At 39.9% G+C, this 13,951-nt stretch overlaps 1 protein-coding gene across 3 annotated transcripts in view; it reads left to right on the top strand.

Annotated features, from left to right (window-relative positions):
• Nucleotides 1-13,951, top strand: part of NBAS (NBAS subunit of NRZ tethering complex) — a 318,587-nt gene that overhangs the window by 117,848 nt on the left and 186,788 nt on the right. For all 3 annotated transcript variants that reach the window (XM_025454622.3, XM_025454623.3, XM_049096130.1), the window contains exons 22-24: nt 2,092-2,175; nt 8,209-8,362; nt 13,020-13,205. In XM_025454622.3, coding sequence (XP_025310407.1) covers nt 2,092-2,175; nt 8,209-8,362; nt 13,020-13,205 — 424 coding nt within the window. The remainder of the gene's footprint in view (nt 1-2,091; nt 2,176-8,208; nt 8,363-13,019; nt 13,206-13,951) is intronic.

Raw genomic sequence — 13,951 nt, 5'->3', positions numbered from 1 at the left:
TAATCGTTTGTTCATTTTTCCCCCCCTTTGTTCCTCAATTCACTGCTATAATTTATTCTTATGTTGGAAGAGTTTGCATTATCATCATCATCATTGTATCCCCATGTTATCTTTTACTTTCCATTTCAGTAGCCTATGATAAAGTATTAGTTATTGACATGGAGGGAAATAAAATCGTTTTTTATTTGGTGACAAATGAAATAGTGTGATTGTGGCATCCATGCTAAATGATCATCTGTGTGATGCAGGAATTTAAAAATATGAACTCAGAAGCCTTCACAAATGTATCTCTGGGACACATTATGCAGGAACATTACATGCTAGCTTCAAAGTGGGTAAAATACTGTATTTATAAAATATGGTATAATGCATTTCTTCTTGTCTGTATTTAATAGGGAGCTTTGACTTTGGATAAGTTGCACCAGTAATAATCTGGTGGGGATGCTGTTGATTGACCAACAGCACTGCCCCTTCTCAGACCTTTCAGTTTCCACCTTTCTGAAATCACCCAGTGGGCTCCTGTTACCGCTTACATGAGGACTAACCTCTCACATAATATTCAAATGTTTACGAAGGGCTTCTTTTGCAAGGCATGTTAAATAATCTTGTAAGAGAAGAAAGTGAAAAATACAACCTGATATAAGAAAGTGCAATCCTTTCCCTGGAGTTCTGGTAAATTTTAGAAAATTGCTACTATTAATACTCAGAAACAGGAGAGAAAATGTTTTATTGAACCATAAAGTAGAGCAATTGGCATTTATTCTTAAAGTTTTTGTCTTCTTAATTCAGGATATTTCAGTTATTGTCGTGGACTTACGGAATATTAGAGCTAAAAGGGACCTTCAAGATAATGTTTGAGGGTTTTGCTTTGGAAAGTCACATGCCAAACACTGCTTGGCTAGATGGGAGGCAGCTGGGTTTCTGGGTTTCATGTTTCCTAACATGTAGCATGTTGCTCTGCTCTGTTACCATACTCTACAGTCTTTACCTCACTTTTCTTTCTAAATTTATTTTTTAAAGATTTTATTTATTTATTCACGAGAGACACACTCAGAGAAAGAGAGAGAGAGAGAGGCAGCGACACAGGCAGAGGGAGAAGCAGGCTCCATACAGGGTGCCTGATGCGGGACTCGATCCTGGGATCACGCCCTGGGCCAAAGGCAGGCACTAAACCACTGAGTCACCTGGGGATCCCTCTAAATTTATTCTTTTTTTAAAAAATTTATTCTTAATTCTATCTAGTCATGCCTTAATTTTTCCGTTTCTTAGTTCTCTTGTTCATCTTTTAGTGATACACTTTCTTTACAGTTTTAATGAGAAATAAATGACATACATCATGTGTAAGTTGAAGGCATATAGTATGATGGTTTGATCTACATACATTGTGAAATGATTATTGCAATAGGTTCAGCTAACGTCCGTCATCTCCTATAGATAAAATATAAAAGGAAGAAAGTGAAAACAAAAAGTTTTCTTTGTGATGATGACTCCTAGAATTTCCTGATCTAATAGTTTTTCCGTATATTATGTGGCGGGGTTAATTATAGTCATTGTGTACATTACATCCCTAGTATTATTTATCTTATAACTGGAAATCTATACCTCTTGATCATTTACTGTTATTTTTAGCCCGCAAAATCATTTCTTCCCCCTAATAATTACCTATCCTCCAGGTCTTTGCTGTCATATGTGGTAGCCACTATTTAAATGTTAATTAAATTTATTTGGCTATTTAAATTTTAATTAACAGTGAAATTAAAATTAAAGTTCTCCTAGCCATATTTCAAGTGCTTCATACATGTGTATATAGCCACTGGTTACTATAGTGGATAGTGTAGTTCTAGAACATTTCTGTGATCACAGGAAGTTAAACTTCTTTATATTCTTTTTTTTATGATTGAAGAGAAATCAATAATTTGGTATTTTCTGTTTACATATTGTATATAGCATATATCATGTACCACTTAATATACCATAAACAGGAATGGAGATTAAAGTTTATAAAAATAATTTTTGCATCATATTTCTTATGTAGCCAGTCACTGAGCTAATGTGTATTTTAAATGCTTATGTATTGTTTTTTCATTTAAGTTACAATGGAGACGCCTTGGTGCTCATTCCTTGGAATGAACACAAACACCGAGATAAAGATTGGTGCGAGGAGCTGGAGTGCAGGTAAGGATCAGCCAGTGCGAGGGACCTTCATTTCTCCGGGATGGGTGAGTACAGGGCTTGACAGAGATGGGTGTGTGGTAGGTGACCATGCGACCATGTGCTTGATAGTGGTCCCTGATTTAGGGACTTTGCATGGAGTTGTTTTAAGCACTTGACTTGATTTTATTCAGTTACATTACAGTCTTTTAAATGGAAGAATATTAAATTCTACAAAGTTAAATATTCTAAAAAAATGATCCTGATGCAGCACCTCTTTCCTTTTTAAAGTATTGCCTTTTAGTCTTTGAAACATAGAAATTTAGTTTTCACAGCTGTAGTTATGGTGTGCACACAATTTTGTTCTTGATTCAGTTTGAATTTTTATTTTTGTGAGACTTAACCTTACAAATCCTCAGAATGTGGAGTCCGAGGGGGTGGGAGATGAGGTGTGGGGCTGAAAGCACTTGAATTCCCTTATTCCTCACTCCTCAAAGTCAGGTAGATGTTCCTTCACCATCTCTCCTTTCATATTTCTCTTCCATGAAATCAGAGATTTATTTTTTGGATTCATGAATTGAGGCAGAGAACCTTTATATTGATCCAGAAATCCTTCAGATTCCTAGGCATTAGGCACAGCATAGGGTGGGGGTGGAGTGCTGGAGTTGAAAATCGGAGCATTTGGTGAAAATCTAGGTCGAAGCTTGGGTTCCCTGCCACCTTCTAGCTCCTAGAGCGTAGGCATATTCCCCAAGTAGAAGTTTGGAGATTTCTTTCCTGGAGAAATGGAGTAGCCTCTGAGAAGAGGCCTCTAGATACTGACATGTTGTCCCAAAAGATTAGTGCATTACCAGGTCACAGTGAAGTCAGCAAATCAACAAGTCCTGCCATAGCTACTGGGCTTCCTGGACATCTGAGGATTGGGGCCAGCAGGCAGAACAAGTGGAAAGGAAAGGGAAAACAAACAGAATATGGAACTGAAAGTCAGAGACCACACAAAAAGAAAACTTCAAAAATTAATATTGGCCAGGAGATAAGAGAAGATACTCAGTTGTGAAGTTACAAAAGGATTTTATAAAATAGGAACAGAGAACTATGAGAACTTTGGGACCTAAAAAGTATGATCGTTGGTGTCTAAAAATTACAAGGGTTGAAAGATTAAAGCAAAGAACTTTCCCAGAAAGTAAAATAAAAATATTATAGAGTTAAAGAGACAGATAAAAATATATTCAAATTACAGGCATTCTATAAGGAGAAGGCATATATAATAAAAGGGAGGAAATTTATAAGAAATATTTCAAGCCTATTATTTAGAATTGAAGGGCTATGAGTTTACAGATTGAAATGCCCACTGCACTAAAGCATACCATCAAGACCTTCCAGAATATCAGGAATGCAGTCTACCAGAGAGAAAAACATTCTACATAAAAGGAAGTTTGAATTAGAATGACCTCAGATATCTCCAGAACAGCAAGAGAAGAAGCTAGAAGCAAAACTTCTAGTGGAAAATATTTTTTGAACAAGATTCTTAAATCTAGCTAAAATCATCAAGTATGAGGTTAATCATGTAAGGTTTGGTAAAATTTACCACCCGTAAATGAGTATATCTCATTTCAGGAAGCCATAAAAGATGTGTTTTATTAAAATGAGGGAGTCAATTGAAAAAAAGCTGCTAGATTCAGGACTGGGCTCTAACATGGGCAGTGGCAACAGGAGGGCCCAGGATGACAGCTGTGTTCTTGTCGGGTGAGCAAGCATCCAGCACAGATTGTGGAAAGGGTGTGGATGGCTTCAAGAGCCAAGGTCTTTTGAAAAATCTTAAAAATGGAACAGGAATATTACCTGTTATATTTTGACTATTTAGGGAAAAACTTTTATATTTTGCTATTAATGCATTTTTTTAGAGAATTTGGAAAACCTAGCAATGGATGGATGTGAGTAAATGGGTGGGATAGGAGCACAATTGGTCTTTATTAACTCCAGAAAATGAAAAATTGTTCAAAAGAACAATAGTTACAATAATGTACCACTTGGATCAGGACAGGATAGTATTCACATAATCAAAATAATGCAAATAATTAGTGGTTTAAACTAAATTGTGATATATCCACAGAGGGAGGAGAGGGTTTAGGAGAAGGGGATGGTTATGGTTTAAGACAGCTGAGTAGCGCATAGAATAGATAAATCAGAAAGAGTCCCAAGCATATCCTGTCTAGATGCAGAGAGGAAAATCCAGGAAGACTGCTAAAAGATGTGAACATGGCACAGAACGTGGCAAAGATGGTGGCAGTGTGGATTTTGTATGGAATTGTTGGCTTTTCATTTGATTTGACTTTTCACAGTTTTGGATTTTTGAACCTATGTATATGACTGATAAGTGATGAATAAAGGCCATAAGCAGTAGCGTTATCATTGCAAGTGACATTTGGAAGCTCTCTTAACGTAAGTGGTAACATTGGCCGTTTCATTTTGTTGTGTCTTGGATACTGAGATAAGGAGTAACTCTTAGGTACATTTTTTTACTCCATGACGTTTTAGCATAATGGCAGTTGATGTCCTTGCTGTGGTTTCGCTGGTTCCTTTTTAAAAATTGTTTTTATTTTATTTTATTTTATTTTTTATTTTTATTTTTTTAATAATAAATTCATTTTTATTGGTGTTCAATTTGCCAACATACAGAATAACACCCAGTGCTCATCCCGTCAAGTGCCCCCCTCAGTGCCCGTCACCCATTCACCCCCACCCCCCGCCCTCCTCCCCTTCCACCACCCCTAGTTCGTTTCCCAGAGTTAGGAGTCTCTATGTTCTGTCTCCCTTTCTGATATTTCCTACCCATTTCTTCTCCCTTCCCTTCTATTCCCTTTCACTATTATTTATATTCCCCAAATGAATGAGAACATATAATTGTTTTTAGGGGCATCTGGGTGGTGCAGTTCATTGGGCATCTGGCTCTTGGTTTCCACTCAGGTTGTGATCTCAGGGTCATGAGATTGAGCCCCACATCAGGCTCTGTGCCCGGCACAGAGTCTGCTGGAAATTCTCTCCCCCTCTGTCCTCCCACTTGTACTCTCTCTCTCTCAAATAAGTAAATCTTTAAAAGTTGTTTTTAATTTACTTTTCATTGTTTTAATCAAAGTTGTATATACTTGCAGGTAGATTAAAGAGTTACAATTTTCTACAAACCTTGTTAAAAAAGACAAAAAGAAGCAAAACCCAAACCCACAGTCCATTGTTCCCCTCTTCTCATTTCCTGCTCTCCAGAAGCAATTGCTTTTAATTCTTTCAGATGATAGTTTAGGTATTAACTCCGTATCTGTAACAACTGTGTAGCTACTAGATGTTTGGCCATTAGCTGTGGACTTTGCAGAGTGGAGGGGATGGTGAGCTTGTACCTCCTGTGTGTGTGGCATCCTCCTCCCCTGCCATTTCAGGGGAGTTTCAGGAGACAGTGGAGCTTAAATGCATGGTATTTGTCAGCCATATTTAATTAGAAGTCATCACTTAGCAGTTGTAATGAGAGGTTGAAGAAATAGGGAAACTGAAGGTGGTGGGAGGTCAGGGCCAGGGGCTGGGGCGGTAGGCAGAGGTGTGGGGAGACTGTTGATGGTGAAACCTCTCATTTCCAGATGGGCTTTTGAGAGAACAGCAGGGGCAGAGCACTGACCCATCCATCCCACACTTCCCAGTTCCCCACAGCCTGCGCCTTTGTGTGATTCTAAGTAGATGAAAGGCATGAGGGCATTTCCTCTCAGACCAAGTGCAGCAAGCCGAAATGTAAGTAGAGCTTGCTGTGCCAGAACTCCTGAAACTAAAAATGAAAAGTCCGGAAGAAAAGTTTGACAGAGGAAAAGATGCTTTTGAAGATCGTACAGATTTTCTGTATTACCGGACATATCCTGTTGCTTACTCATTTAATTGGGGTCTTTCATCTGCTAGACACAAGAATACCAGAGGAAGAAAGGCAGATGCAGTCCCTGGACTCATGAAGTTTATAATCTGGCAGGAAAAAGAGTCCTGCTGTAAATGACTAACGTGGTGAGTGCTAGGAAGGACCAGGGTAGGGGGGAGGATTGCTGGGAGCACATCATAGGGACACCGCAGCTTGGTGGAGAGTAAGAAAGCTCATCCTGGGCAAAATCTTGTGAAATCTGAGATTTGAAGAATGAACAGGATTTAATTTAGCCCAAGGGGGAGAACAAGTTTGGTAAAAGAGAGGAAGGGATGTGTTCTGAGAGAGAAAGCATGTTGGCAGAAGGCTCAAGGCAATGTCTCCTTCAAGAACTAAAGATAAAGACCTGCCTTGTTGAAGTAACCAGAACAAAAGTGAGATTGGCACCAAGATGAGGCTAGAATATTTTACAGCAGGTTACAGGCTATAAAAATAGGCATGGGGATGATAATAACATCAGGTTTCCGTTTTTAAAAAGATAATTTTATTACCTGAGGAGATCCTGAATTCAGTTTTGAGTTTGTTGCATTTGAGGTGCCTGTGAAACATTGAAGACGAATAGAAGGATTTTGGGGCTTCTGAGTAAAGTATGGGGTTAGGGGTCAAATAGGGTGGTTGTTGTAGTGCTTGTGGTAGCTGATGCTTTGGAGTCACAGGTGAGACTGGGAGAAAGCTGCAGTGGGGAGGAGCCAGGACCCAGGGGTCAGCTGGAGGAGGCTCTTCCGCCCCAGATGACCCAGAAGGAGCCTCCAGGACGATGAGAGAAGGTGGCCCACACTCCATACTGCAGTGAGGGAAGCCTGTGTCTGGAAGAAGAAAGCAGTGAAATTCTATCAGTGCTGAGAGGAAGATATTAAGGACTGAAAAAAATATCAAAGGACCTCAGAGTTGCTCCTGGGTACTTTTCCCTGCTGAAATGGGCAGCTGTAAAGATTTCAGGGGGCAGTGTGAGTTTTTTCATGGCAGCGATGGAGAAAAACCACTGGTCAGAATATTAATGGCAGTTGTGAGACTAGCTGGGTAAAGGGCTACCAATTATAAGCGCAATAGGTTGTCTGAGGCCTTGGGTGTGCTCATACATTATAGCTACTAATAATTCCAATAAAAATAATACCTGTAAATAAAAAATTAAGCACCTCCTCTGTGCCAGATGATATTCTCTGTGTACTTAATTTATATTATTGTGAATACTCGGGCATAGTATCCTACCCATTTTATGTGGATAAAATGAATCTAAGATTAGATTGAGCTCAGTACTTTATGCAGAGTTTTAACCGAGAGCACCTGTCACTTGCTGCTGGCTGGCTTGAATGAACGATGTCCCCTAGTGGAGCACAGCAGTTTTCCGTAGGTTGCTCTGTACTATCTTGGTTTAAGTCCTTATTTTAGTCCTTTGATTATGGAGGGGAATTGGCCAGGCTCATTCTCTTAAAGATTCCTCACAATTTGTGATCCCCAGGCTATTATCATTCTGTACATTCCTCTTGGTATTCTTTTTTTAAATTTTTTAAATTTTTTTTTTAATCTATAGTGAGTGGCTACAGAATAGGTCTGCATTTTGCAGATGTCAGTGTAGTACTACATTCCTGATGCCTACTAACAGTATATTATTGATGTAAATAAGGCATATTTCCTTTGATTTTTATGAACTTCCAAAACAGTTTTTCTGAATTTATATTTGAGTTAGAATCACCTGGAGGTGTTTTTCCTAAACAGGGCCTGGCTGGCCATCACAGGTAATTTTGATTTAGTATGCCCACGGCAGGCACCCAGCCATGTGCATTTTGTAAAAGCCTCCAGGGGTGATTTTGATTTTGTTAATGTGTATTTGATTGATTTGTGGCATAGCTGTTGTGATTTACTGTCTGTTCTGATTTTTTAAATTGGGAAAACTAATAGGAAAATAAATTAAGCATCCCCAAAATGTCCCATTTATCTTTAAGTGTGCCTGCAGGTATGGGAAAGCACAGACACACAAACACCCCTGCCCTCGCCCCCATGCATATTCTCTGTCTCTCTAACCATGCTTATCTCTGTCTTTCAGAAAATTCTGTTTTTTCTTCCTGGCATTCCAGTAAGTTACTAATTGTTCCTTTTGTGCTTTGCAGAATGGTGGTTGAACCGAGTCTCCAGGATGAAAGTGAATTCTTGTATGCTGCACAGCCTGAGTTACTGAGGTACAGGACACCACAGCTCACAGTAGAGAAGGTTATGGACTGGTATCAGACCAGAGCCGAGGAAATAGAGCATTATGCTCGACAGGTGAGGGAAGAATGGCAGCTGCTCCTCAGTGATGCCGGCAGTGCCACGTTGGGTTCTTAGGATTCTGTGCATGTAGTGGCAGCCGACCGTGGTGCCAGGGATTGTGTGGTTAGTTTGCAGAGATGAAATGGATATTTCTTATTACTTTTGTTCTTTCATCCTTTGCCTCAGAAGCTTTTGTGGCTTTTTTGGGGATTCTTAAAGAGCAAATACATATAAGAAAAATTGTTCAATACCTTTCTCTAAAATGTGAGCTGCAAAATATGGCACATACTGTCTGAGATTTTCCATATATTTTTAATAGGCTTAATACCATATTGGTTGAAAAGACTGTATCAACCCAGAAATACTTGATCGGGTTCCCTGTCATACTGCAGTAACGCAGTTGATTTTTATTTTGCTTTTTAGGAATCTTGTTTGAGGCTCTGTCTTTAATGTTTTCCTTAAGTCTAAGCCTAATTCCCCTCAGTTCCCCTGTGCCTTTATGGAGCTGCGCAAGAACTGAATCAGGCACTGTGGAAGAGAGAGAGGAGGATGTACTGAAGCTTAGGAGGTCTGAATACTAATCTTAACTCTTCCACAAGTGTGCCTCGTGACTCTGAGCCTGCTGCTTACCTTTGCTGCACGTTAATTTTTTTCATGGGGTTGGTTCTTCTACCAAGGTCAGTGAGAACAAAGAAAATGGACATTACAGAACATTAAAAATTCTGCAAATTGGGCAGCCCCGGTGGCTCAGCAGTTTCGCGCCTGCCTTCAGTCCAGGGCCTGATCCTGGAGACCCAGGATTGAGTCCCATGTCGGGCTCCCTGTATGGAGCCTGCTTCTGCCTCTGCCTCTGTCTCTGCCTCCCCCCCCCCCCAGCCATGTGTCTCTCATGAATAAATAAATAAGTCTTTTAAAAAAAATTCTGCAAATTGAGGGCCCTGCAAATGTAAACAGTAGTTGTCTTCATCTTAGGTAACAGAAGTTGGCAATTCAGAGCAAAGAATGGCAGGATGCAGTTTGAAATCTCATTCAGGGTCTGGCCAGTGGATACTTTTTTCTTTCTACTTGCAGTCTTGGCTTTGGACCACCTATTCAGGACCACCTACCATCAGTTTTTCATTTGACAGGAAGGGTGATTCCAAAGGTTCTGAGGAGCACCATTCCTGTGGGAAGGAATTTACACCCTTTTGTTTACATTTCTATTTAGTAATTGCCAAGACCTGTGTCTCCATTTGATAGCCTTGAATTTCTGCTTCATCTGACTCCTACTTTTAATATTCATAGAATTGAAGAGGAGTTCTTTGTTGGAGCTGATGGTAATATTATAGAACAATTTTTTTTTCCCCTGGGGTGGGGGGTGGGTCAAGAATATTGATGATTGACTCTCCAGGTCTTTAAAGATGGCTAAGGACCATCATACATTTGAAAGTCTTTTAGAATCCTGTTACTGGGATGAGAAGAATCTCTGGAGGTGCTCTAGTCTAATTCCCAATGTATTCTTTGTACCTTGAATGATAATGATGTGTCTGTGTAGATTTTGTAGATTTATTGATTGTAACAAGTGAACCACCCTGGTGGGGACTGTAGATACTGTGGGTAGGTGTGGGTAGAGTCTCTCTGGAAAGTGGCTATAACTTTCTGCTTATTTTTTGCTGTCCACACTGCTCTAATAAGTAAAGTCTATAAAATATAAATAGGGAACTGTAGAGCTTTCTAAAATTAAAAATTTTTTTAACAGTCTAGGAATAATTCCTCAACATCTTGAATTCATTTTTGGGGAATTAGGAGTAATTATAAAGAAAAGTGATTTGGGGGTGCTTTATTTAGCTGCCTTGTATTCTTTCATCTCTTTATATAAAAACATTTCTAATAGAAGTATTATTCTTCAGCTTCATTTTATTTATTGATGCTTCATGCCGGCTTATGCTACAAAGTGATTTCTAACAGAGTTTTTATCTTTTTCATTTTTAGAGACTTAATTGATGTGGGACTTCTTTTTCCTTAGTGCCTACAAATGCCTTTTAGCAAAACTTGTTTGTCGGATTAGGAAATGTGTATCATGGTGAAACTTATCTGGTGAGGGCTTGGGGTGTGTGGTATAATTCAAGTTGCATTAGAGCCTGCATTCATTTAAGGTGTCAGTAATTTGGTTTTAAGACATTTTTACCTCAGTAAGTATCTGGGAAAGCAGCAACTTCAGAGTTGATGTTAGGAAAACAAACCTGGTTCACAAAATTTGGTGAGTGTTACAGATGATTAATGTGCTCTGTGTGTTCAAACTAGCACTAAGTTGTGTTGTATGCATCACGTTTTCTTCATGCTTTCTGAAAATTCACCTGATAGTTTTTTTTTTAATTGGTATGCAGGGAGATATGAACTGTATTTTTATTACTAGAAATTGGGGGGGGGAACCCGAACCTTATCTGTCAAAGTATTACCAGATCACGGCTGTTTTGCCTCATGTCTTAGCTACATATAGATTTTTTTCCCCCTGTATTTACTGGCACCATTCTTTGCAACTGAGAATGCATTTCTTCTGTTTTCATTTTACCGGTACCGGTCAGTCCTGTGTCATTGGAGGGCTTTAAGGGTGCTCCACCCTCTTCTTTCCCTTGGGTGTGTTTCTCTCCCCTTCTCTGCTCCTCCCTGCCTGCCACCACCGCATGCCCAGAAGATGATTTTGTTTTGTATTTCACTGGGAAATTTGAGAACTCACTTCTGTTAGTTCTTATTCTTTCTGGCTCTTCCCAGAGGAAGAGGCTTCTTCTCTTGTGTTCTGGCTACTGCTTTCCATACCTATGCTCTGGACTTCACACTCTCCCCTGGTCAGAGCTGTTCTGTGGCTCTTTGCTCTCTCCCCAGTGTCTTCAACCCTTTCAACCCTCCTTCTCTACTCTGTTGCCCTTTTTTTTTTTTTTTTTTTGGTATATAAAGTTCAAACCACTCCTGTTTTACAAATACAACAACAAAAGTAAGGGCCATATTTGCCCTGGCTCTGGTTACAGCTGTCTTCCTTCCATCACAGCCCAGCTCGGGAATAGCCCCCTGTGCTCTTTGTCATCACTTTCTCAGTGATTTCTTACTCCTCATTGGCCTGGAGTCTGGCCGCTGCTGCCACTCTAGGGAAACTGCTTTTTCATGTCGGATTCCCTTCCTCTTGATTACACGTTGTCCTTGGACACCGCTCCTTCCTCGTTCCTGCAGTATCCTCTGCGTGGCTTCTGTCCTACTGTCATGCTTTTCCCCTTGTCCTGGTCTTAGCCGTTCGTTTTAATCTCTGGGTGGCTCTTGTCCTTTGCTTGTCCCTTAAGATTTGCTGTTCCCCCAGGGTGCTGCTCTTGTTACTAGTGGAGAGTCTTCTAATAGTAGTAAGTGCCATTCCCTTAACCAGCCTGCCTTTTTGTTCAGCTCCTTTCCAGTTCGTCATTCAGTAAATACTTACTAAGTATTCTTTCTCAGGCGTGTAAATCTACTTATGACATGCCTCAGTTGAAAATCCTTTGGTACTATTTGCGTTTCAGGATAAACTGCAAGTCCCTTAGCTCAGCGAACAGTGGGCCCCGTTCTGCGGCCCCTCGCCGCTTCTCTAGCCACGTTTCTCATCACTTCGCTTCAGAGCATCTTCTGGGGCTTAGGGAACAAGCTGTACTTTCATGACATGTCATGCATCTCTGCCTTCCATGCTGTTCTCCTGCCCTCCTTCCTTCTTGACCTGCCAGTATGCATGGATTCTTTACCGTGCATTTCAAGTCTTCCTCCCTCAGGGAGACTCTGTGACAGGTTGGGCCTCGTGCCCTCTTCTCTGAGGTCCCACTCACCCTCGCGGTCCTTCAGCTTTTGATTTACCAGGTGACTTTCCCCACGAGGTGGAGAGACATTGAAGGAAGAGACCTCATTTTACTCAGTTTTATATTCCTAACACTTATGGTGGGGCTCAGTTCAGGGGAGGTCCTCCGTAAATAACCGTAGTCTCGGAATTAGGGAGTAAAGTGAAGAGCACAAGGTGCTGTGAGCTAAGGGCACACGTTAGATGATTTTCTCACCAGTCAGAGTTACGTCCTTTCATAAACCTGATCAAGTGATAGGGAGTCAAATTGCTGTGTCCTGAGCATGTCTAGGAAAATCATTCCTCATTTTGGTCTAAGTGAAGTGTAAATATTTGAATTGAGACAGGGAAAGTGTCTACCAGAGTTCATCATTCAGTGAATATTTATTGAATGCTTTTTTATATGGGAGGTGCTATGGAGAGATAGGTACTGAACTGGGATATAAAACCAAAAATTATTGTTTCCGGAGCAGAATGATAAAGAATGATATAGTGAAAATAGAATTAATTTGGCATTATCATTAACCCTTCTCTTCCCTCCCCACTGCTAGTTAATGTTGTGAGCATTAAATTGACAAATATATGAAAACTGCTCTTAAACTGTTAAGCTCTATGAATTTAAGATGGTTGTCTTTTATTATCTTCAGTATTTCTGGGCTGATTCTTTCGAAATAGTTTACTGATCTATTTGATAAAGAACTCTAATGTTTTAATACTAAATGCATGTTACTGATAATATGATTTTATGTAAGGTGATTAGCAGAATTAGATTGTGTCCTGCAGGCTTTTATTGTAGAAGATGTGGGAAACACAACACTCAGATGTACTGTCGCCTTTCCATTTCAGGTTGACTGCGCGTTGTCACTCATTCGACTTGGAATGGAGCGGAACATTCCTGGTTTGCTGGCTCTCTGTGATAATTTGGTTACTCTGGAAGCTTTGGTTTATGAAACTGGGTGTGATTTAACCCTAACCTTGAAAGAACTCCAGCAGATGAAAGACATTGAAAAACTAAGACTACTGATGAATAGTGTAGGTTTTATTTTAACTTTCTTCTTAAGCATTCTGTATGTACTTTGATTAATGTGGGTCTCAAAGCTAAAGATAAAATGTCCTCTAAACCTGAGCATTTAGTAAATAAAGGAAGGTTTCTTGACTTAAAAAAAAAAAAAATCCAATCTTTGAGTACATTAGTGAAAGCATCCCTAAATTATTTTGGCTTTTCTTGTACCTTCCTTGCCCTTTATTTGTACTCCTCTATATAGAACTTTTTTTTTCTTTCAGCTAGACATATTTCTAAACTAGCTGGCCATTCTAGTAATTGTGTTTCTAGTCCTTCACTATGTTAAAATTCACAATCACTTAGAGATTTCACTTACACAGAAGTACTGGATAGAGTTCAGAGGGCTGGGTACTTGTGTGAAGAAAGCATCTTGGCTTGGGGCTTCATAATTTTGGGAGAATTGCTCAGAAAGTACGCTCTCCCATATCAGGACCTGGTTTCTGCTGAGCCCACTGAACAGAGAGACATCTTTAAGACCAGACTGATGGGGCCGCTGGGTGCCAGCTGTCAAGGGATGCCCCCTATAGTCTTTTGCTTTACTACAGTCTTTTACTCCACCCCGCAGAGGGGAGGAGTAACGGCTGCCCAATGTACTATTTTCTCCCTGACTTGACTTCTCTTCTCTCCTCTCTTCTCCTCTTTTTTTATTTTTTTCTTTATTTCTTTCTCACATACTTTCTTTTTCATCTTCCTTCCTTTTCCCTTTCGTCATCTT

This window comes from Canis lupus, chromosome 17 (assembly GCF_003254725.2).
Source record: "Canis lupus dingo isolate Sandy chromosome 17, ASM325472v2, whole genome shotgun sequence".
In the NCBI taxonomy this organism is placed as follows: Eukaryota; Metazoa; Chordata; class Mammalia; order Carnivora; family Canidae; genus Canis; species Canis lupus.
The sequence above is the reverse complement of the archived record's forward strand: the minus strand, read 5'-3'. Positions and strand labels throughout refer to the sequence as shown.